Source organism: Pholis gunnellus, assembly GCF_910591455.1.
Source record: "Pholis gunnellus genome assembly, chromosome: 7".
NCBI lineage: Eukaryota > Metazoa > Chordata > Actinopteri > Perciformes > Pholidae > Pholis > Pholis gunnellus.
The window spans coordinates 19,091,073-19,115,685 of record NC_136533.1 but is presented as its reverse complement, the minus strand read 5'-3'; the positions used below and the strand labels follow the sequence as shown (position 1 = coordinate 19,115,685).

Sequence of the window (24,613 nt, the reverse complement as noted above, 5' to 3'; positions counted from 1 at the left end):
CAATTTGCTCTGCCTTTCTCACTCTTCCTCTCTCTGGTTGTCAACTCCTTTCTCTTTCCGTGTTTGTTTTTTTTTCGCCCCAATTTTCTTACCACATGTCAGAAAGCAATGAGCTTCATGCTCAATACGTACCCACAATAGCTGACATTCCTGCTCATCACACAGATACTCTGGTTTGCAACTTCAGAGATTTTACATAAGCTTCCTTTTCTTGGAGCCACGGTGGAGGGGGGGGGGGGGGGGGTGAGTGTAGGAGGATCAAAGCTGAGACGGATAGGTATGGCAACAAAGCCTATAGGACATGTCTGTTTATGCCTGTTTACCACTGATTCGCTGAAGGAATATGTGCTTGCCGTCTTAAGACTGAAAATACTCTGTATCTGGTGTGGCCACATAAAGAAAATGCCCTCCAGTGTGTCAGCTCGAGGCTTCAAAATGTCTGTGACCATGTGAGAATTGGTGGTGTAAAAAAACAGTGACAGTAAACTCAAGTGAATGCATTACAACATTTCAACAGCGAGGCAAGAAGCAAGCAGTCAGACGATCCAACAGGTTGTGAACAGGCCAATAGTTTAACCACATTCGCTACCATCTTATTCAGAAAACACAAAGGTAAACCTGGAAAGTCCATCTGTAAACTCTGATGGATGTTTTCAACAGACCGTTTGAATAATAATTTACGGTGAAATCTAATGTGGGAGTTTGTTCAAAAACCAATACGATCATCTGACTGCCCATGTTCCTTTAGGCTGATAATCAGATAAAATATTGGCCCCATTTTGACTTGTCGCAGTAGGAAATAGCACGGGTCTCAATAATGAAATTTATGATGGCTCAATTTCATTTAGCTGCTTTGATTTCAGGTTCCTGGTACTGCTTGTACCACTGGAACACTTAATACGAACAGACCCATGGTTAGTGGTGTGCTTTTCCTACTATTACATTTCAATAGTCATCATGACACTGTTCATATTAGCCGTTCTCCATTGGGGAGGGAGGGCTGACTTTCCTCTCTGATGTCACAATGTCATTTCCACACGAACGCGGTTGCGAGGAGCTGCGGCCGTCTTTCGCCATTGTCGACCGATGCTGATACAAAAGCCCTGCGCAGCCACACAGGTGTTTTCAATTACCTTGGCTGATTAGATCCATCCATTGTGGGAAACTGGAGGCCATTGTGTGTGGCATGAATTTCACACTCTGAATTCGGATACTGAAAGTGTGGGACTGTAAAAAAGAAAAGAAAATGCACTGTGTAGTTTGGGGAGTGATTTCGGAAACAGACTGTTTTTCTCACTATGGCACAGGAAGACGTCCCGTCCCCATTGCTCTCATTGGCTCATTTGTTCCTCCAACAACCAAAAAAAAGACTTTTTGTCAATTGTTAGAAAAAGTCTGAGCTGTGGGCAGCAATCCAAGAGGCCAGCCCTATATGCTTCTTTCCCCATCTGACTTCTTTTTAGAGGCCACATTTCCAGATCTCTGCAAAGAACTTGCAGTACCATTACCAATAAGAATGATGGCCAGAACTACCACAGTAAGACCCAAGTCGTAATATGCTAGAATTATCAGGAGAGGACAAGTGAGCATTTCCTGTTGGAAACCGAGTACAGAAATCATTGGGACCAGAAATGTCTGAGCTCTAAATTGTATCCAAGGTAATTGTTGACAGGAGAGTTTGTTGCTTTGGATGAAGCCTTGGAACTCAGACACTGTGCATTGCCGCTACATGGGCTAACAAGTGACATGGCATGACCCAACAAGGTTCACTCATTAGACAGTCAGCCTGCATGCCTCCGAGTATCACCTGAAGTAATTCTTAACAGTTTTTGTTTTTTTATTGGTTTGATAATGACTTAATCTGAGAGACACATTTTTAGGAAGAGGTGCGTGCTTCAGGAAGCAGCAGATCTGGGCTGTTATGTGCACCGACCCTGCTGGCTGTGATTCACTGCCTGTCCCCATATGCTCCAACTCTTCTTGTTGTGTCCACGGGGGGAACATGACAGATGCTGATGTACAGCGTAGGCACGAGTGGTCACATCTCCTCTGCTTGGCTGCCTCCACAAACCCCTCCACACGTCTCTTATTTACTGCCTGGCTCTGCAGACACCCAGCGCTACATATACAGTAACTGGCAGCACTGACACTGTGGAAATACAGCTGTGCTCTTGAGACGCCTGGAACCAGCTGTGAGGTATATCCCGAACACGGGCATGGTTATAGAACTAATAGCTGCCTCTACTTCTGTAAATCAGACTGCATTGTAGCGCTAACTGCAGGCTAGTTCAGAAAAGAAACGAGATCAAAATGGTGTGGTGCTTCATTGTGGTGCTTCATCTTGCATCGGAAGAAGTGTTTATTAAACTCGGTTGTCACAGAAAATGTGGAATATAGCAAATCCAGTGTCTGTCTCAAAATCTAACGTCATGCTTCAGAAAGCAAGCTTGCAAACTCTTTGCCCCTGACTGATCTGACTCTGCTGACATTCTGACATTTTCTCCTCCATGTGAACCCCCCTCCAGCTCTGCCACTGTCACCTAGATTTCATGGTTTTGTCAGGGAAAATGTTCCTTCGTGTTTGTAGAATGCAGGGATTAACGCCGTTTTAACAAAAAGCAGATTAATGAGGTTATTTTTGTACATTGGTTGTCGCTGTTTTAATGTTTGTTTTTATACGATATACTGTTGTTTTTCGTGTTGTCGTCTGTTTTAAAATGGCTTTGGGGTTTTTTTTCATTCATGACAGAGGCTAATAGTCTCTCATTGTGAGAACATGAAACCATTAAGCATTTGTCTTCTAGAGGATTGGTCTTTGCGATGTTCCTCTACAAGTTGCAAAAACGCCTTTCTGTCTTAACACGGCTACAGGCAATTAAAGCAGGTAAGTCAGAATTGATAGAGAGGGAAGATTTGGCATATAGCATTGGATGAAGCCCACTAAAGACATAATGCACGCTTGTTTCCGTGCTTTTCTGTAAGACCTAGTCAAATTAAAATTAGGACGTGCTGGCATAATCTGCAGTATGTCTTTTAAAACTGCCAGTGTAAGAACCATTATGTATTTCTAGAGCATGATCTATTAGATGACACTGTACAACACAGAGCTCATGTCACTACAGTATATCAGCCCTGTATGTTAGCCCCGGATGTAAATATGCTCATTTTACAGCTGATGTAACTTACTGTTATACTTTACCTCTTGTAATCACATTGACAGTTTCATTGCCATTGTGAATTGCCGAACAACCTACGATCTTTTGTGCTCATTTAAGGACATACCCTCCAGCCATATGTTATCCATTCTCTCATGTTTTGATAGTTCTTCTGCCTCTGTGAAATGCAGGAGCAGTGTCAATTTGATGTAGATTTGTGTTTTATGTCAGTATGGGTTTCATATTTTATTTGCATCTTGTAGTAAGACACACTTTTCCGTATGATCTTTTTTTTTTTATTGGAAGGAGTATAAAGTATTCCCTCTTATCCATGGAAGCACTCCCAGTAAGCCACAGCGCTGGTAAAGGAAGAATGCATATGCAGTAATTGGGTTTTGTCTGCTGTGAAGAATTTTGAGACCTAGAAGCTATTTTCTTCTTCTTTTTTTTTTGTTGCCACCTCCGACATATTATTTCTGTAATATCCTCCTAATCCTTCTCCTGTGCTACAGCTGAATATCTGAGCAGTGGAAATGTATGCTCTGGAAATGGTGTGTTTGATGTTGTGTTCTGCTGGGGGGCACTATCTGATACCTGCCAGCCTTGTCCTGTGGAGTTTTCTGCTACATGTGAAAGCACTCTCAATATCTATAATAGGTGGTGCACTAACTTCTCTTTATTCTAGAAATCAACTATTTTATAAAAAATAAAGAAAAGAGTGTCACAAAATCCCACGATACCGTACGCTCATTGCATTTCATGTTTAATGACTCGATGCTCCTGATGTATTCCCCTTTTAAGTCACTGTCAATTATTCAGGCAGCATTTAAACAGGGTTTGATGCTGAATTTTTTTGGTGGGGGTTGAACGACAGGACTTGGCTTGAAGAGCAAAGTGAAGCGGTGTCACAGCAGATCCCATGGTGTATTAAATGAAACCGAGTGGCATCTCCGCCCTAAAAGGGCCTCTTTTTTGAAAGAATGACAAAACCTGAGGCACTGTTGTCCTAAAGACACTGAGATGGGCTAATGGTAGTCAGCCAGTCGAGCAGAGTTTTTTGTTTTTTTGTCAAGAACAAAAGGGAGATGATGGAAGTGGGAGCCCTCGCCAATTTGTCTCCCGTTTCTACAGCATGGAGTGAGCAGCAGAGTATTTTTGTACGGAGCTCTATCCCGTTTTTAACCTCATTGTTATCAGGCCCATGTGTGATAGTGGAGTTTATTGTGCCATTCCATCCTGGCTTTCTGTTTTACATCACTTTTCCTTCTATGCAAAAAATATGACCTATTTTAGCCTTTGTACAGATTATTTTGTATGAGTAACATGTACCGAAATAAAGTAAACAGAATCAACCATGTATACTTTTTTTCCCTAATTGTTATTGCAGCATTTCACTTTTTTTCCCCATATCCTGAGCAGAACTCATTACATTAACCTAAATTGGGAAGGCTTTCATTTTGATGAGAATGTTTAGTTTGTCCCCACGCCGCATTATTCAGCTTAATAACCTGCAGTGGACCTGATTTCTGTTTCTGCTGCTATCTGTTCTCAATCAGTCTCATTTTCCAGAATAAACTGTTGTAGGCTTTCTGTAGCCTCATACTGTTTGTTCTTCTGTAAAACTTTACAGTTTTACAATATTTGTATAAATGTAATAACGGTAAAAGTAAGATTCTTTTGGAATTAAGGGGAAACGCTGTGGGGAAATATGTTTATTTGATAGTAGTTTGATAAGAAAATTGATTCCACCCCCAACTACAGCTATGAGTCGGTAAGGTTAGCTTAGTTCAGTGGCGGGCCGTCAGGGCCTGCAAAGCCTTCCCTGCTGGCCTAAACAGAATCACAAAGTTATAGCTATTTTATAATTTAATAATTTTTCTTAAATACACTACATGTATCATAATTTATAAAAATATTTTTCCCATTATCTTATTTTCTCATTGCACAGCTACTGTGTTCCTCAGTTGCTCTGCTTCCAGTGCAGCTTGTTTTAAGTGGAAACAGCGAGCCTGGTTCTGTCCAAAGATGATTGGTTTTTTTTTTGTAAATGTGCCTACTTGCACCTCTGCACATCACCAATTCATAGGTTGTGTTAAATTTGTACAAAAAAAACACAATATGATGTTTTTTTTACTTTCCCCTCAAGATTTTGTCTTTATGCTGAGCTAAACCAACCGCGTTCAGTAGCTCCATATCTTTAATGTACAGATATATCATTCCCACATCTAACTCTTGGCAAGAAACCCAGAAATGTAGAAGTTGATCAATTATGTTAAACAATACAAAAGGTAAAGCAAAATGTTGCATGAGTAAGGGCAAGCTCTTCCCAAAAAAACAGGAGTTTTATCCTGTTGGAAAAAGAGAGATCAATGTAATTAAGACTGCATGAAGCTCTAGCAATGTACTGAGCTACCCGAGGGACCTCACGTCCTTCTGGCAGTCCACAGGAGACATCTAATGTAAAGATTAAAAAATGTAATGATTAAAAATAAATCAGCTTGTGATTAAGTATTCACATACAGTATTCCTATTTCCAAGGACGGTTCTGACTACATTTCTGAGTCTTGAGCTGTAGTTAGAAAAGAGCCAGCAGTGTCTCCTTCATACTATAAACTTTATAGTTATTTCTGTTCTCTGTCCTCAGATGGTCTCTCGTCAGTCTGACAGATGATCCATGTTGCCGGTCGATTATCAATTTCGTTTTTTACATCCAAATCTCATTACAGAATGGTGGCCTGACATCTTTGCTCCTTGATTCATTTGAGTGATGTGTGGCTGAAATTCAACAGACTCGCTCTCGAGCACAAAGCGACACGGCACAGCGGAAACATCAGAACAAACTGCCTGATGTCATTTAACTACATGGGATGTTGTTGTCCAGCCTTTGTCAACTGTGATTCTACTCTAGCCTTTGCAGAAGAGCATCTTGTCTTTGATGCTGTCATTTCTAAACTGGAACACGAGCCTTTTAGGAGGCAATAAGCAATAATATTGAAACAAGTGGGCAATATGCTTGTCGGCCTTTTATATGGTATCTAGGAACGTTGAAGCGACAGAGGAAGCAAGACAGATAGAGTGACTGGGATGAAAGAAGGTCTACAATCTAGCAGCAGGCTGACAATACTCCAAAGCCCCTACGCCATTCAGCTGCAGTCAGCCAGAGATATGTTTTGTGTAATCTGATCTTCCTGTCTACATAGACAGTTCTGGGCCCCACCAGCACGGCAGGGCAGCGTCACAGCCCCATGCCCACTTTTTTAGCCAGCCTGACACCCCCACAGCGGGCAAACAACCCCCTCCTCACAGATTCACGTGGTTGCTGAGTATCTGCGGGGTGGGGCTCGGCCTGAGGACTGTTTTGAAGTTCAACTCACTGCAGCACTTTGGTGACTGTGGAAGCACCAACAAACAACGGACAGGAAACAGAATCTGAACCGAGCCGAGACGTTCTCCTTCGTCAACCCCTGGATCAGATATTTTCTCTTCTTCTTCAGCTTCTTATTTTGGGTGAGTAGAGTTTCGCTGTTGACGGATTGGTACTGACAAGAACACAGCCGTTATGGTGTCCCGGGACTCCATACTATTCGTAATATTTGTGAGCATACAAATCACCAGCTATCAGGGAGCTGTAGCTTTCCAAAAAAGAAGTCAGATCTGCTGGAAAAGGAGGCCAAATTAAAACAGGCAAAAGAAAAAGAGCTTATAAATAATAAATGACCAAACATAATTCAGATAGTACCCGTAGCTGCACACAGCAGGAGCACCGAGCCACCCTGCTGCTACCTATTTTAACACTGGCACTGAGATTGCTCATACATCAGTGCGGCAAATGTTGAGTGGTGTATTCTTATCAAATCAGTTGAGTATTGACTCATACTGAACTACAAAACATCTGGCAGCTGTGGAAGCCTGCTGGTAGTCTGTTTCTGAATGTTTCGAGATAAAAGTATTTTCTTTCACATGCTGTTACTTGATAGCCACTGTTGAATTTATTGTAAGTTTTATTGTCTCACAACATGACTCACAACAAAATTGGAATCCATATCACATACAGCAGTGATTCCCAACCAGAGGCTCTTGTACCCCAAGGGGCACTTCTGCAGTTGCCACAGCTATGTGGAGAGAATATAGAGGAACTAAACTATTTGAAAAAGTGAAGTAGTAGTTTGCAAGTAAGTGGAGTTAAGCTAATAACAGTTTCCCTCACTTGGCTCCTTTCCTTGCGTCTTAGTCCCTCCCACCAGGGATGCATGGAGAGACGCAAGGAAACCATGCGAGGAGAGAGGAAACGAGGAAATATATTTGAAGAGACATGAGACGTCCTTTCCTCAGTTGCATCATGTGAAGCGACATCTGTTTCTGATGAAGGCAGCCGCTGATCACAGCTGATCACAGCTGGATCAGCTGCCAGTTGGTTTTAACAGCTGGAGAGACTTTTGAGAAGTTTGTGTCTGTTCACATGATCACTGTGCTTAATAATAGTAACTAATAAAGACACACAGTAATGATGACTGTAGAGGTGTTTCTCTCTGTAGCCTGTTAACAAACTGTGTCCTGTGTTCTGTTTATAAGCGCAGGATCGATTTCTACCGGCGGAATGCGTTCGTCTTTTTTATGCATTATTTGCGTCTGTACGTTTTGAAATTAAGATTGTGACATCGACATTAAATAACCCAGAACATGATTATTGTTTCTCTAAAATGATAAAACTCATCAAACCCGACACTCAGGAATGATCAGCCTACGTGACTGAATGACATGATGATAAATTATGTAAAAAGCTCTCTCTGACTTCAATTGTTTCCATAATAAAAGTTATTGAGGGAAATATCAGGTCATGAAAACACACATCTTTCTAATAAATGAAGAAAGTTGTTTGTGGTCCTTTTGTTGTTCAGTCTACAATGAACATATATTCAAGCCAGATGGTGAATCAGAAAACTAATCAAATTTCAATCAGGAGAGACTTGTTTTATAGTTTAACAATGATTTATTACACATGCAAATATGAAAAGTGCAAAGTCTTTGGCGATTGGACTCCATCATGAAGTACTATCACCGAGGGTAGGGATACTGCAGTCCAATAGGCCTAATCCCCCCTGGAGTCCAGACACTGGTGGTGGTGGTGGTGGTGAAGGGAGTTGCTCCAATCTGATGATGAATCAGGAGCATGAATGTGATGCTGACTGGAGGTGACTGGGGTGGAGGCGGGTCGCATCTGCTTAGCTGAAATGACAACTGACAGCAGCAGAGAGGACACTTTTAAAGTTGACCGCACAGATATGATTGGCTTAAGGAAACTGTGCCGCATCTGGTTGGATAGTTAAAAGTGCACGCCCCCAATCAGCTGATAGAGTAATTACAAGGAGAGGAGAGACAGAGATTACCCGTTAGTGTCTTCCTGACTGAACTTGCGCTTGAGCTCCATATAAACTAGAGTTTAATCTGATCTGTCTTCACTCTGGTGTTAAACTCGGTCAGTCAGTCCGATCGGCTGCAGCATCCAATCACACAACTGATGAACAATGAGGGGGCGTGTCGGCCATTTAAACACTTCCTGGAAGTCTGTTCTCGTGGTTCCTAGCTCATGGCTCCTCGTAGATCCCTCCTCCCTCCTCGATACTCGCTCTTCAGAGCTAAATAAGAGCTTTGGGAGGGTCGTCAAAATGGCGGCGCAGAAGAACTTCCGGTTCGAGAGAGGAGGAGGAGGAAATGACAATTAAGAGACTTGGGATGTACCCTCAGTTGTTTCGAAGGACGGAGGACACAGAGCAGATGCAGGAAATGGATTAAAAAACGTTCGGGCCGATTTTCTTCCAGAAAAACATCTAAAAGGTACGCAGCGTTTCAATATGTATGCTGTTAGGCTGTGTGTTGATCCGAGGGAGAATAATTGTAACTTTTTAATGGTGAAAAGTAGAAATATTCTGAAGCGATAGTTCGATGTAGTGTGTTCTGCTGCTCCACGTGGATATTCTCTTTGTCTGAAAAGTGCCGTAGGTCGCGGCTGGGAATGATAACGGTGAACATTGCTCGCCTTCTCCTGGCGAGAAATAGGTGAAATTGTGGTAGTACTTGTAGTACCTTGAAATACTTTGTGTATATATATGTTTTTGAGTGATTAAAATAGGTTACATGGTCCATTTGATCAGAATCTCTTCGTCATGTACGTTTTTTAAATATTTTATTTTTAGTTCTCAGAAGTGATTTGTACTACATGTGTACACTTTTAAAGGGGGATCTCGGGTTCGAGAGGTTAAAATAAGCATAAACATGATGCATAAACAGTTGAAATTTAGCCAAAAGCAATGTATAAATTCTAAGAATATAGTTAAAATGAATGTATGAAATTATTGAAAAAAAAGTATAGGACAAAATGGTTGAAAAAGTAGTAACAGTAAAAGATAAAAAGGTAAATGGTTTCCCATTACTTTTAGCTAACAATCAATGGACGATAAATGGTTAAAGCATAAAACTACTACAGTATAAGTACAAAGTCTCAAGTTATACAAGCTTCACTGCTGGTTGTTAGTGTAACTGAGAGGCCAGGAGACAACTGTTAGAGAAAGAGAAAAGATTCGAAGACGTTTTGCTGCAGTCATTAAACCTTCCATCAGGCCCTTTTGTCTCTCAACAGAAGTTGCGTTCACACAAACAGACACACACTTTAGACTCACCCTGACTCCCTCACTTCCCTACCACATTACTACTTCAAGCGCACGGATCACATCTGTAGCTCTGTGGAGTCCCTACACCTCCATTATATCCCTGTTTATCCGATCCTGCACAAGGGGCCAAACACTGTACCGCACTCGTACTGTGTTTAGAGCCAATCAGCAGTAACTGCAGCCCAAGCAGCCGCACAGCCCCGGCCCTCGTTGACTTTGTTTATCAGACACGGGCTCAGAAGTGAACACTGCAGCCCTCATCCATCAGGTCTTTGTCCCCGCGTCCTCACGACTCAGTTCAGCTGGCTTTCACCTCCGCACACAATCCGCCGGGAGAAGCCTGATCCATCCCTTTGAAAAGCCTGAAAACAGAGCTGGAATACATTCACTGTGTGTGTGTGTGTGTGTGCTGTTGCAAATGCACGCTGTCACCCGTGTTCACATAAACACACACAGTGGCAAACTGACAAACGGAGCTGCTGGTGCATACACTCATACACAACAGAGGATATACTTTAAAAAAGAAACAAACAAACTGTGCTTTCCCAAATCTGGAACACTCTGCAGTTCCAAAGAAAATGTGCACCATCGACGTCTTGTGTTTTGTCAGCTATTGTCTTGTCAAGTCATATTATTGTTTGAAAAAATGTGAGGGAGATGAAACAAACTATTTCAAAGTAACAATTCACCTCCCCAGAGCACATAAGTAGAAATAGGGCTGGACGTGAAGGCATCCAAATAAAAATGGCAACTCTTTTATAGCAAAAGAAATACTATATATATATATATATACATATATATATGCCATGACCTCCAGAGATCTAACACAGGTTTCTCACATAATAACAAAACAAATGTGTGTACAACCGCTCACGCTGACACATACACAATCAGAAATCAGGTGAATGAAAACCATGCCGATTGTTATTCAAGGTGAGAAAAACATTCTCAGAAAGGAAGGAAATTAGTGTTGACAATGCAATCAACACGAAGCTCTTAGTCCACCTACTCTCCTCTTTGCTGTTTTATTGTGGAGCTTCTGTTAGGGTAAGCTCACGTCCTCAGCAGCTTTACAACATTACAGGACACACTCACACACACACACACACACACAAGGCCGTCTGTGCCTATAATCCTGTCGCTGTTGTGAGACCTCATTAAAAGGACGTATTCTTCCCTTTATCCAATGCATGCATTTTGAGGGTTGCTAACTTATCTTTTGTGATCAATATTTTAAACAGTAGGATCTTTTTTGCTATTGTAATGTTGTCTTTTTACAGGAGCACAGAGCAGGTCACAGACGGTCCGGACACTTCACACCATATCTCGCTTTCACCTATTTCCTCTCTGACTACGTGTCTCTGTTGTAGTTCATGACACTGAAAAATGAAAAAAATGCTCTGTTGTCCACCTTCAATAGTGAAATCCCTGCTGAGTAAAGTGAGGATGGATAATAGACATGATTTATGCTCCACAGGGAGATCCATGCAGAAATACTCTCATGGAGAAACTGAAGAAAGGAGTTTTAAATTCTGAAGATGGAGTTTGTCAGAAAAACTACTTCTCTACTTTGATGTTCCACATTGACGCTATCCAAAAATCAGATGATTAAAGCCAAGCTCCATATGTTTCGTTATTTTTTGTCCCGCTGACTTCCATCTGTCTGTTTATGGTAAAGACATAAACTGATGCTGTCGCCGTGACCACAGCTCTGCACACTGAGCACCTGAGGAAAGGCCTTATGGTTGCTAATCTGATCACACCTGTCCCCCGTGGAAGTGCAAATAAAGTCTGTTCAAAACAAAGCCCGCTCAATAGAAGCACTATGTTTTCCTCGCAACGTTTCGCACGTCCAAATAAAGAATACACCCAGAAGAATTAAACATCAATAACTGGTGCATTTTCTAGATGTTTCAATGGATGATTAAGTAAAAGATGGATGTGGTAAACTTTTAGGGAATAGTGTGAGTTTTGGGGAATTATGTAAATCCCTTTAGAGAGTTAGCAGAGAAGATTGATTCCACTGTCACATGTACGTTGATTTGGAATCAAAGCCAGGAGACTGTAAGGTTAGGTTAACATGAAGTCATAGGGGAAAAGAGAAATTAGAGAAATACAGCTTTAGAGGAGCTGGCAGGACTTTTTTTTTAACCTTTTGTCAGCCACATAAGCTGATAGAGATGACAGTTCATCTATCTTTTATATCTTAATAATAAGCGTATATACAAAACATGTCTAACCATGCAGCAGAACCCTCGCCAATGACCAGGTTTGCTTCTCCAGTTATTACAGCATTTTACAATTGATCTCTTTTTCCCAGGTTTTCTCCTTGTTGATTGTTGCCATCGGGGTGGATGCTCAAGTCCAGAAAGCTACAGGTACATACATGACACACTTTTTACATATTCAGGTGGCACATTTCCACACTTCTCAAGCTCTTCAGAAATTGTCTATTACCCTGTGTTTTAGCTATAGAACATGATTTTTTACTTTATGTCAATTTATTCTTGTGGCAACTGTTGCTTCTCCATTCATTGCAGTCTCTTGAGCGGTGCTGGCGTAAGATGGTGGCCTCTTTTAGCTGCACACCTGTTGAGCCAGGCTGACACAAAGCAACCGCTTGATACGCTTAGTGGGTCGCCAAATTTGAGCTTTATCCTCATTTTACCTCGTGTCATTATTTCAATTTGCAATATGCGGTAGATGGACAGCGAAAAAAAGGATTTACCTGGGCTCTATCAACAGATTATGTCTGCATAATCCACAACAGTGCATTAATATTTTAAAAGAATGAAGGCAGCCGGTGGAGGAAGGGAGGATTGTAAAACAAAATAGGAGGGGGGGGGGGGGGATTAATTAGGTAGAATGAATAAAGGTTTGAAAAATAGAAATAAAAGCAGGAAATGAAGTAAAAGGTAGGAACAGAGGAGGATAGACTATTAAAAGGGGACTTTTCCTGTCTTTCTGCCAGACACGGTGCGGGACAAGTTCCTGATCGACCCGGCTGTCATCCTTATTGTGGTGGGGGTGGTCATGTTCTTCATCACTTTCTGTGGTTGCATCGGAGCCCCGCGAGAGAACATTCGCCTCCTCAAGACAGTAATAGACACATAACTAGTACTGGCACTGTGCTTTGCTTCCGATATCGTAGCTCAAATTACGTTTAATCCAAAACCAAGTCTTACATATCTTGTGTAACAACAAATCTGACATGTTATGATTCTGTATTAGTCAAACTGTGTCTTAATATATATATGTGTCTTTTCTTACTCTAGTTCTCCTTCAGTCTGACGTTGGTCTTCCTCACTCAGCTTGCCATAGCAGTTCTGGGCTTCTTCTACTCTGATCAGGTACTTGTCTGACAACTCTGTGCACTAGATATATTCGAACATATAAAGTCCACGATAAGGTCACATCTGGTCTCCAGTTCTCTTCCACTATCGACCACTAATACCCCTGAGCTCCTGTGATTTAGCGTATTCTTCCCCAGCTTTTGGACAATCTGTGCATTTGTAAACAACAACGTAGTGAACTTAACAAGGCATTCAATCTGAGCCCACAGATTGGCCCACTGAGCCCACAGGGGACGGTCTTGTCTATGTCAGAGCCACACAGCAGACGGACAAAGAAAAACACATAGGCACCAGCGCTACAGTGGAAATCAGTGTTTGTATTGCTGTCTCTAAGTCCTGAGAATGTGTGTGTGTGTGTGTCTCAGGTTTGTTGTTTAGACAGCCAGAAAGGAGAGGAAAGCATCCCAATTATCTCAGGATGCACTGACGTAAATCGACTTGACTGCGAAATACTCTCAGTATAATTCCAGTTTATTAAAATGTCGGCCTTATTTTCATACTTTTGACCATGAAAGAACAGTGTACTCAAGACGAGGCAAGAAACGAAAACAGTAAGATGATCAGACCTTCTAACCTACAATTACTACCTACTGTATACTGTCCTTTGTCAACATCATGAACATCTTTGACCTACTGCACTTGCCATAGCTGTGCATGCACATTCTTTTCTCTGATATTGGGGATTATCCCATTACAGACTTTTTGGATGCGTTCATTTTTGATTCAACATGTTAAAAGCAATGTCCCGGCAATGTCCAGGTGAGGGGTGCTTTTCTGGGATATGTGGTCCCTGATCCCTTTATTTTAACACGTTGAAATGTTCTAGTACATTCTACTCTGTGTTCAGACTCAGAGATAATAAAGCAGCTTCGCTGGTGAAGCCTACTTTGTTTTCCATCACTAAGGTAATTGATAAAGAATCTGACGAATAAGCAGATACGATAATGACACTGGTATCAATAATATCTTATCACTTCCCATCCTTAGTCCTAACAGCTTGCATGTATATTAGTCTCTCAATCTCACAAATTCTAAACACTTCTTAAGCATGTAGTGTGTATAAACTAGAAAAGACTAAAGCTGTGTCCCAAATTTGGACATTTAGATTTGTCTCATGTGCAAATTTATTTTGCAGCTAAATTGTTAAAGGGTCAAGATCCGAGATTGGGAGCATTTCAATTGCCTCTCAACGGCTCTCTTTCCAACAGCCAACATCGAGCGTTAAATATTACAATCACACGGACAATTTGGATCATAGGCTCATCTCGAACGAGCCTACAATCAGCTGCAACCGCAGTGGGCTAACCAGTGGGGCACGCTCCCATGTACTAACATGCACTAACAGAAAGGCGGGTGGCCCAGCTATGGCAACAAAGCAAGGAGAAGAGTGACTTCATTCTCTGCTCAGGTAGACTTTACTATATGTTTGTATAGAACATACTTGTTTGCTGCTATATTAATGGTTTGAATTTTAAAAACAGCATTAAGATTGATGTACGCAATGCAATGTACTGATCGACGTACGACCCTGTACTGCATCGTTTCCTGTAAGCATAAAATGCTAGTGTGTTTAATTCTTGCACACATAAATAGTAAACTGTAGAGATTTGTATGCAATTATTATGTATTATGGAATTAGGAAATACAAGACGATATTGGATTCTCAGATTGGTTCATCGGAATGAGTTTTAGAGCCTCAAGAGGATCAATTATACATCATTTAACAAGGAAAACATAGTTTAGAGATAGTCCAAAGAATAAATATAATTGTGTGTGAAGGATTATTTTTTTCTGTCCATTAAAAAAAACCAATGTCTTTATAACCCCTTGTTCCGATCATTGAATAATAATGCCTGTGTCTGTATGAGAAGTAGGTAATAAGTAGGTAAGAAGGTAATCCACTCAATGACTGCATGCACGTATATGTTTGTGAAGTCCTATGTATTCATCTGAGCGCCGCATATGATCCCAGCAAATTGATTTAGCATCAACTTATCTCCTTTACAGTAACATCCTATTAGGACTCCATTGAGAATAAATACATAAGAGCCAGCGGCTTCTCTTGATACCAATGTGTGCTCAGGTGCCGGGTGCCTGATGACACCTCTCCTCTCTCCTGTGTTCCCTGTCAGCGCTCGGACTGCCTGCTGCTAAACAGAGCAGTTTAACAACCCTCTCAGCATCCTTCCTCGCTAAATGATTCAAATGCTTCGGCGCTTCAAAGTGGAACCAAATGTTCCATTTCAGCAGATCCCTTGAAAGAGACTTTGCCACTAATGACATGGAGAGGTGTGACGGTGGGAACCGAGGCCCACAAGCATTCTGCCCCACGTGGAGGGACAGAAAGAGAGAGGAGTGCAGGGTGAGGGTGGGGAAACGCCGTAAAAATACTAACACAATTTAGTAAAACTACTTCAGGATGAAGATTTTGGGCTATTTTCATACAGCTCAGTATTTATCAACATAACCTGTTGTAACGCCGGCTAGAACAAGAACAATTCAGAGAGCCTTCAGCAAACTGCTTTCAGAAGTTCATTTCAGACTTAATGAAATTTTAAAGCTCAGTGGAACATTAGCATACAGTGCTCCTATTAGCATATATTACATCTGAACTCAAGTCTGTGTAACCATGCCCCCCCCCCCCCCCCCCCCCTTGTTTTGAGAATTTCTAAAGGATGGAGATTTGTATTAAATCCATTTTAAAATACATTTATATGTGAGAATATAAAAAACTAAATAAAATGAAAATATCATGAAAGCTAACAAAATACAGTCACACACAACTGTTATGTCTGAATCAACCGTATCTATCCTCATTAAATCTCATTAAGATTTATTCAAACAAATCAATGGATTTAATTTATATTTCATGTGGACTTTGTTTATTCAGCTCAAGTGGAGCTGATGCCAATTTCCAAATGGGCAAATTCAACCAATTATCTACCGCAGCTGAAACAGTGTAAAACCTGTGTGTGCGCTCTGTATTTGGTATGTGTCGTGTACATTGATCTCAAAGGCTTGAATAATTGTTATTATTAGCTTTTATATTGCACTGCAGCCATCACACTGCAGCAGTTCCTGCTCTGCTGCCGTATTGTTGAGATACATCCCGCAGGATGCTCATACAATGCACACAAGAGGATGTTATGTGTCCCCCTCATATCTATATATGAATATTATTTATGTTTATTTTTACGTGAGCAGATACATGAACATAGAACATTCCATGAAGAGACTAACACTGCATATCATAGCGTTCATAGCCTAAAAGCTCATTTGTAAAACGTGTCCCTTGGTGGCCTTTTCTAAAGAATACATTTGCGGTGCTATGCAACATAAATACTGTATAAGAATTTAACAATAAAGGTAGAAGTAGATCAAATGGAAACAAAGCCACCGCTTTTTAACTAAGATTTGAAATGATCCCAGATATGATCCATTTTTAGTTGTGAGGATTTCCACAGCGTCTGTCCATAGGACGTGTCAAGAAAAGGCACTTTGCAATCCTCCATAGATGCAGCCCAACAACCTGAGAAGTTAACCGCTCACAGAGCACCATAGTTGCCTGGTTAAAGAGACATTTGTCGATAAGTTCACCACTGGCAATTTCAATGTATTTAGAAGATAGCAATGTTGTTATTAAAGGTATATAATGCTAGTTTCCTAAAAACCAATGCATAGACGTATTGCACACACTTGTGTGGCGGTGTCTGTATGTACAGAGACCTTCCCCGCCTGTATTTTGTTTTATCTTCTTATTTTGCTGTGTTAGTGACGTTTCTTGGTGACAGCAAAGACTATTTTGATCCCCCATGGGTGTGTAACCCCCAGCCAATGTGTGCAGCCCATTCACACTCAAAAGGTCAAACACCGCCACTTTGTCACGCACCTCGGTGCACCGAGGCTAAAGGTATGCAACACTCTTGAGCGGGGAACAGGTTGTTACGTCGCTGCATGTTTTTATGTGCTTCTTTCTTTTACCTGTCTCTGCTCTGCCGCGCTATGTCAGACTGTCAGTGAGGGCACAGGGAGAGCAGTCAGGCCACAGCAGGAAAAGAACGTGCGTTGGGGCTGCATTCATTAAAAATAAGGCACCCTCCTGCAGGTTTGTGAGGAGGTATGGATGTGTTTATGTGTGATTTAGAAAGTAACTGCCGTGAAACAATCAGGAAATAAAGTTTTATTCTTCTGATTCACGGCTTTGTACTCCCTCTCTTCATTCATTCTCCAGCTTGCTCGTCCACCTTTGCGCTCCCTCTCTCGCTGGTAAAGCTGCAGAGGAGGGGGGGAAGTTTCTATGCTGTGTTTACGAACAGCAACTAACAAAATGACTTCATGCGATACCTTTTTGTGCTATTATCCTGTGTATAAACTCCCACATGTCTCCTCTCTTAGACTCGGGATGCTTTGGGAAAGTTTGTGAAGAAAGCCATCGTGCACTATAGGGATGACCCGGATCTGCAGAACCTGATGGATTACACCCAGAAAGAGGTGCTCTGGTCAATTCCACTTATGAGAGCCTAGAGTGGCCGTGTGTGTGTGTGTGTGTGTGTGTGTGTGTGTGTGTGTGTGTGTGTCCACATCACACAAGTCTTTAAATTGATCACAGCTAGTGGTTTATTGAACATGTGTGAGCACTTGACCAGGAAACCACAACAAAAGACCACAAAGCTGTATGACTTATGTTTGTTATTTTGGCTTTGGTGAGGGATTTCCACATGAGAGGCTACGTGTACAGTTCCTGTACACCACGGGTCTCCTCATGTGATATTCCTCTTCCATCTGCACACACTGGCACACTTGTGGGCCTGGCTTTTCCCATAGGAGAAGCCCAGACTGGCAGGATGTATAGTTCACAGCAAGACCACGGTTCTAAATATAAACCTGCTGTGCTCTCCTCTCCCTCTCTGTGTCTCTTTTCAAGTTCAAGTGTTGCGGGTGGAACAACTACACAGACTGGTCTTGGAACCTGTACTTTAATTGTGCACATGAGAACCCCAGCTCCGAGCGCTGTGCTGTGCCTTACTCCTGCTGCACGGCTGTTCCTGGAGAGGTGTGTGTTTCGTGGTGTAGCGTAATGACATACCATGTGTGGACAAAAAAACTCACTAGCTAAAAGCTTCATGGAAGACCGCTAACTATAAAGCAATTCAAACTATAAAACACTCCCATAAAGAATACTCAGATTAGGTTGAATGCCAGGTAGAAGCATGTTTTAGCAGAGTTTTCAAAGGTGCTTTGTGTTTTCAAAGGTGCAAGGTGCTCGGTGTAAAAACTTAGTTTTACTTCATTTCAAAATTGAGTTTGTACTAATGCCTTATGCTGTGTCTCAGCAGCATCCACTGAAAAAAACGATTGCCCTCTCCACCCAATCGAGTCTGAACTTGGCCATGACACACTATGACTTAGCCAACATCAAGCTAGCTAACATTAGCTTTGTCGACAATTGCTAGCTAGCCATGGAAGAATGCGTTGTTTCGACACGTCGTTCACACATGATTAGGAGGGACACCCACACCCGCTGTTTCCGGTGACTGAGGCAGGGACACGCTGAGGCGGTGCTGTCGGACCCCTGCTTCTGCATAGACGGCACAAAACTCCCGCTTGGAGTAATTCGACACCAGGCGGACTTATTCAACAGCGTTCCCAGGCCTTTTTGTACTGCTGCGAAGCCTACAAGTATAGTCTGGGATATTACGGGAGAGGAGAGAGCCGTCATGTCAACAACAACCACATCCCGCCAGCTTTCCCACGGCTCATTCTCAGCCAATACCTGTAATCAGCCAATTACAGTGAACTTCCATCAGATGAGGAAGAGGACGTGAAGGGCGTACCAGACGAACCTCTGGTGCCGTCCAATCCCGCTTCAACAAAGGGTCCATACCATCAGGAAGTCATGAATCTTCGTGAAAGGGCCGTTGAGAAACGTGGACTTTCTTGGCCGGATCTGGAGGCCCGCCTCGCCCTCTCCCGGTGCTGCACGACCTGACTAAAGTGGTGAGGCTTTCCTGGGGCTCTCCTCAGAAGACTCTCTCCCCCATCCAGGCTTCAGCGCGTGGACCACCCTCGACAAGGAGCCAGAGTTGGGTTATCACTCCAGGCCTCCGCAGGAAGAGTCCCTCCCTCACAACGGAGGAGAGGGTCTCTGCGCCCTCACCCCTGGCTTTTCAGCCTAAGGTTGTTAAAGCCAGGTTCAAGTCTAATCTCACAGAACTTTTTGCCTCCGCCTTTTCAGTCAAAGGAAGATGAGAGGGTCCAGACGTGGTTGGGTGGAAAGGGCTATCGCTTTATTCAGTGGATGCTGCTGAGACAGAGCATATAAGGCATTAGTACGAGCTCTCGTTGTCATTCGTAAAACCGATATATCAGTCGGCAACGACACACGGAGTACTCACAAAGAATGGATGCGGCTGCTGATAGCATGATGAATTGCGCGCCATTTTTAACCAAAGTATATTGCGCTAAAGATATTATAGGAGATTACAACAGTTGTACTTACATTTGCAAGGTAAGGCTGCACCAAATATAGCCTATCCAAGTTACATAATTTGAATATGTGCAAATAGCACAGGCATCGCAGTTAGAGGTGCATTTCACACTTTGGTGGTGGTGCTCTGAGAATTACACAGTTTCTTTTTGTCTTATTTGTGCAGGTTTGCAAAAGCAAATGTTCTTTGCAATTTTAGGCAAAGAACATTATCCTGGTCCCAGACCTCTGAATAACTGCCCAGGAATTCAAATAAGTCTGGTGTAGTGGCCACTTAAAGCTGTTTCCCCACAGTTAAAGAGAGAAATGGTCAGCAAGAACGTATTATGCAGTATTAGGACTGGGGACATCATATTTATACATGGCTAGTACAAGTAAAAGTAGTAGTAAAAGTCATAGTATAGTATGTCTAATTTTTTTTTTTTTAAGTTATAGTATAGCATGTTCAAAAGTGCCATAGTATCTTGGTAAAAGTCATAATATAGTATGTTGTCAAAAGTCATAAAAAGTCACAGTATAGTATGCCGAAATATATTTTTTTTAAAGTCATAGTATAGCATGTCGAAAAAAATAATAGCATAGTATAAAATCATAAAATATTGACAATCTTCTGTACTTCACCAGGTAGAGCAGCTGCAGTTCAATAAATTCCAATCTGCAGGATCAGGTGTGACAAAAAGTATGTCAAAAAACGTGATCAAAAAGTATGTAGAAAAAAAATCATTAAAAAGTCATATTATTTCATGTCGAACATGTTTATGTAAAAAGTTATAGTATAGCATGTTGAGAAAAATCATAAAAAAGTAAATGTGACGGCTATAAGATCTTGTGATATCAAGCTACAGAACAGTCATGCTCTGTAGTTTACCAGGTAAAGCAGCTGCAGCCATATAATCTCCTTATTGCAGAATCAGGGGTTCAAATCCAGCTCTTGGCCTTTATCTGCATGTAGTCAACCATCACTCTCGCTACTGTCTTTCAATTGATAATTAAATCAATAACCAGGAAGAGGTGCAGGGAAACTACTTCCCTACTGCAAAATCTGCATTCAAATCCAGCCCTTGGTCTGTATCTGCATGTAGTTAACCCTCAATCTTGACCCTGTCTTTTATTCTATAATTAAAACAAAAATGTACAAAGAATAATATATTGTTTAAAATTCATAGTACAGTCATAGTACACCATGTCGAAAAAGAGGAAAAAAGTTCATAGTATAGTATGTCAGAAAATAATATTTTATAGGATGTTGAATAAAGACACAGTATCTCATGTTACAAGAAGAATAAAAGGTCCTAATATAAAATGTCAAAAAAGTGATAGTATAGTATGTTGACATATAAAACAAAATGTCATCATATTGACATATAATTTGCAAACAAATTTATGAAAAAGTCATGGTATTGCATTTCGAAAAAAGTCATAGCATGATAAAACTCATGAAAAATCATAGTGTCATAGTATAGTATGTCGAATTAATTATCTCTTAAAGTCAGCATAGCATGCCGAAAAAAGTCATAGAAACGTCAATAACATCTTGTGATATAAATATATCGTAGAGTATGTAAAAGAAGCCAAAGTATAGCATGTCGAACAAAGTCGTAGTATAATATGTTGATAAAAGTAGTATGGTATGTCAAAATCTGTTTGAAAAAGTCCTCAAAAGGTCATAGTGAAACATGCCTAAAAATGTCACATTATAGTACGTCGCAAAAAAAGTCATGGAATAGCATGTTGAAAAAATTATTTACTTATTTATTTATGTTTCAAAAGATTTAATTACATTTTTTTTCTGCACGGAACCAACACTCACAGCCGCCTGCACAGGCATAACAAATGAAATGTGTGCAGATAAGAATGCATGCTGCAGCACAAGCAGTATATATGTAAATACTGGTCTCATGAATGCATGAATACACTCATTTGCACTCACACAAAGACACATTTACAATGCTTGTCTAACCTATGCAGACATACAGCAGCACAGCTTGACAAGCCACCAGTAAAAAAAAAATCCTTGTATTTTATGTGAAGACAGTGAACAAAAGTGTCCATGTAGAACAATCGCACCAATATTGATTATATATCATGCTACACGGAAAACAGATCACAGCAGCCTTTTTCTACATGGGTGAAGAATTAATTAAACACTAGAGGAGCTGTTGCAGTGCTGCAACCTGCTGTTCATAGCCTGTAACTGCATGGCCACTTCAGGGACTCATTCATTCTTTCTTGTCACTGACGTCTCTCAGATACTTCTTTGAAATTATAATGCATTTGTTATAACGTTACCACTACTGAAAATGATTTGTCAATATGCATTTTATCTTGTGTTAACCCGTTAACCCTTGTATACGGTTCAAATCCTGATGCTCGAGTACGGGTCAGGTCCGGTAAGATATTCTAGCATCTCTAAATATAAACTCTTAAATCATTGTTACAAATGCCAAATCTTCTTTGAAATCCAAAAACAGCCAGTCAGTCACTCATTCATCAACAGTTAATCAACTATTAGCCAGTGTTCCAGAGGTTACGGAGACCGTATTTTTGAGGGTTTAAATTCGTTCTTTTAATAATTTACGTGCTGTCATATTTCTGATATCTTACTGGCACGATGACATGCACACTCTTGAGTTTTGTGCCACGAGTAAAAACGTGAAACTTATCCAAAGGGAAGCTGAACAGTTGATAAAATATCAGAGGAATCAGTCAGTGTTGTAGGCTCAGGAGCTATCAGATATGATATATGAGTTAGAAGAACTCTCCCTCAGAGATCTCTAATCTAATCTGTAATCAGGGTTTAGCAGTTGTCATCCTGCTCTGAAACTTCCTCCTCTTCTTCCTCCTCCTCTTCCTCCCTGGGTGCTAAAAGGATATCAATGGCCTGTTGTGCATTCATTGTTACATTAGTAATGTATTATTAGAATATAACAATATCTAATATTATAATAATAATATTTTGTTGTTGTGGTGTTACTCTACAAGTGTATTTCAGCTACATTTGAAGATGGCGACCCCCGTAATCCGCATCATCAACCCAGATGCCCCCTGGGAATCGTCAGCAGGCCGTAGTGACAGCGACCAAAGAAGCCCGTGACTACAGGGAGAAGAGAACGGTCTTCCCCAAACCTCCACAGGAGCTGCTGTACGAGACCTCTTCTCTGGCCCACGCAGAGAAGCTCCTTCGAGCAGAGGGTGTACCCGCACCATCGCGTCAGCTGTGTCTGGGGAAAAGCTGGTGGTTCCATTTGGCCAGTACGAAAGTGCTCCATTCCACTCCACCATTCGTTCTCACGTGCTTTCATATGTAATTTCAAAACACGACAATGGTGTCAGAAGTGCTGTTAAACTAACTGAGGGAGGAAAGACTGAAGACCATCTCTCAAACCCTCCCGTTTTCTGTCTCTCTCTCTCTCCATCTTTGCCTTTGTCCATCTGGCACACAGACAGTGATCAACACTAATGTGCGGTTTTGGGGTTCAAACCATGAGCCACCTGGAGGCGAACAAGTCAATCTACCCGGTAGGCTGTGTGGACAAAGCAGTGATGTGGATCGAGTCTCATCTGTTGCTGGTGGGGGCTCTCGCCTTGGGCCTGGTCTTGCCTCAGGTAACCCCCCACATGACTTCACTTAATTCAGGCTGCACACTAATTGACAACAGGCATTTCCCATCACACACACACACACACACACACACACACACACACACACACACACACACACACACACACACACACACACACACACACACACACACACACGAGCGTGTAGTAATCAACATATTGTTGGGCCCGGCACCCTCAAAGGAAGACTTGCATGGTGTATTTGGACAGGGCTAAAAAGTACACCTTTCTTGAAGGAACACACACACACACTCGACAAGTGCAGAAAGTCTCACATTGAATAACCCTGTCCGTGTACGGAAGTAAAAAAAAAAGAAAAAATCGAATGAAATTCTTATTCTAAAAGTAACCAGCGGGGTGTCGGGTTAATGTGAGGCCACTGGGATAGAACTGATTTAAAATGGAGGGTTATACCTAGACAGCAATAACTAGGCACAGCGGGACAATGAATTTTTAACTGCACATTATTCATTTATTTGCACTGTTCTAGACCGAAAGCTCAGGTTAATGTGCAACCGAGGTAGAAGTCTGCGTGCGATAATGTAAGCGTGTGTGCCTGAGAGAGAAGCATACCGACTATTCCCTCCTACTCACCGAGCACCACTGCGCAACACACCCAACGTACAACATCAAGTACTGTTAATAAGTCCAAAATGTTAGATTGGCCATGAAATCAACACTTATCGAAAGCTGCCTCTAAATAATTAGTACGCTTACTTATCAAAACGATTCAGCTACTGTCGCATTGCATTCTGCCACAGCATGCAGCTTTGCCACTGGATCTTTTCGCTCTCGTATCTGGCTGATTGGGTCCCCAAAGATTCTGCTAAGAGGGAAGCATGTGAATTACCCATGAGTCCTGTCAAAACAATTGCACTAGTATTCCAGTTTGCTTTGATGTGCAATGTGATCTGATTATGAAGTTCTCTTTTTGGTCTTGCACATCTTAACTATAAACACTATTGCTGGATTTGTCAGCATTACTTACCACGTTTTAAATCAAACTGTTAATTATTGAGCTCCGCCCGGGAATGTGTGTGTTCTCGCTGAGAGAAACACTTGGTGATACAGTGTGATAATCCAGTTTATATGACTACACAGTACATTCAAGTGACACAATCCAGACAGTCTTGTCTCATTTTGAAACTGTTCGTTGACCTTGAGATGCTCGGCACAGGCTGCAAAGTCACAGCGAGTCTGTCCTGTAATCTAAAGTGGCTGCTTCTGTCCTCTAGATTGCAGGCATCGTGCTGTCCCAGATCCTGATCTCTCGGATCCAAGATGAGATTACCTCAGTGTTGTGAGAGCAGCCCGCTGCGCAGGGGGGGG

General features: G+C 41.6%; 1 protein-coding gene across 1 annotated transcript; it reads left to right on the top strand.

Annotated features, from left to right (window-relative positions):
* Window positions 1–1,519: 1,519 nt before the first annotated feature.
* tspan33b (tetraspanin 33b) lies at window positions 1,520–24,588 on the top strand (the record flags this gene model as incomplete). Its single annotated transcript, XM_079163543.1, is given in 11 exon segments — window positions 1,520–1,537; window positions 6,356–6,439; window positions 6,555–6,662; window positions 12,144–12,201; window positions 12,795–12,922; window positions 13,099–13,173; window positions 17,572–17,667; window positions 18,101–18,229; window positions 23,107–23,121; window positions 23,123–23,269; window positions 24,520–24,588. Coding segments are annotated over 11 exon segments (927 nt in total).
* Between the last annotated feature and the right edge of the window lie 25 nt (window positions 24,589–24,613).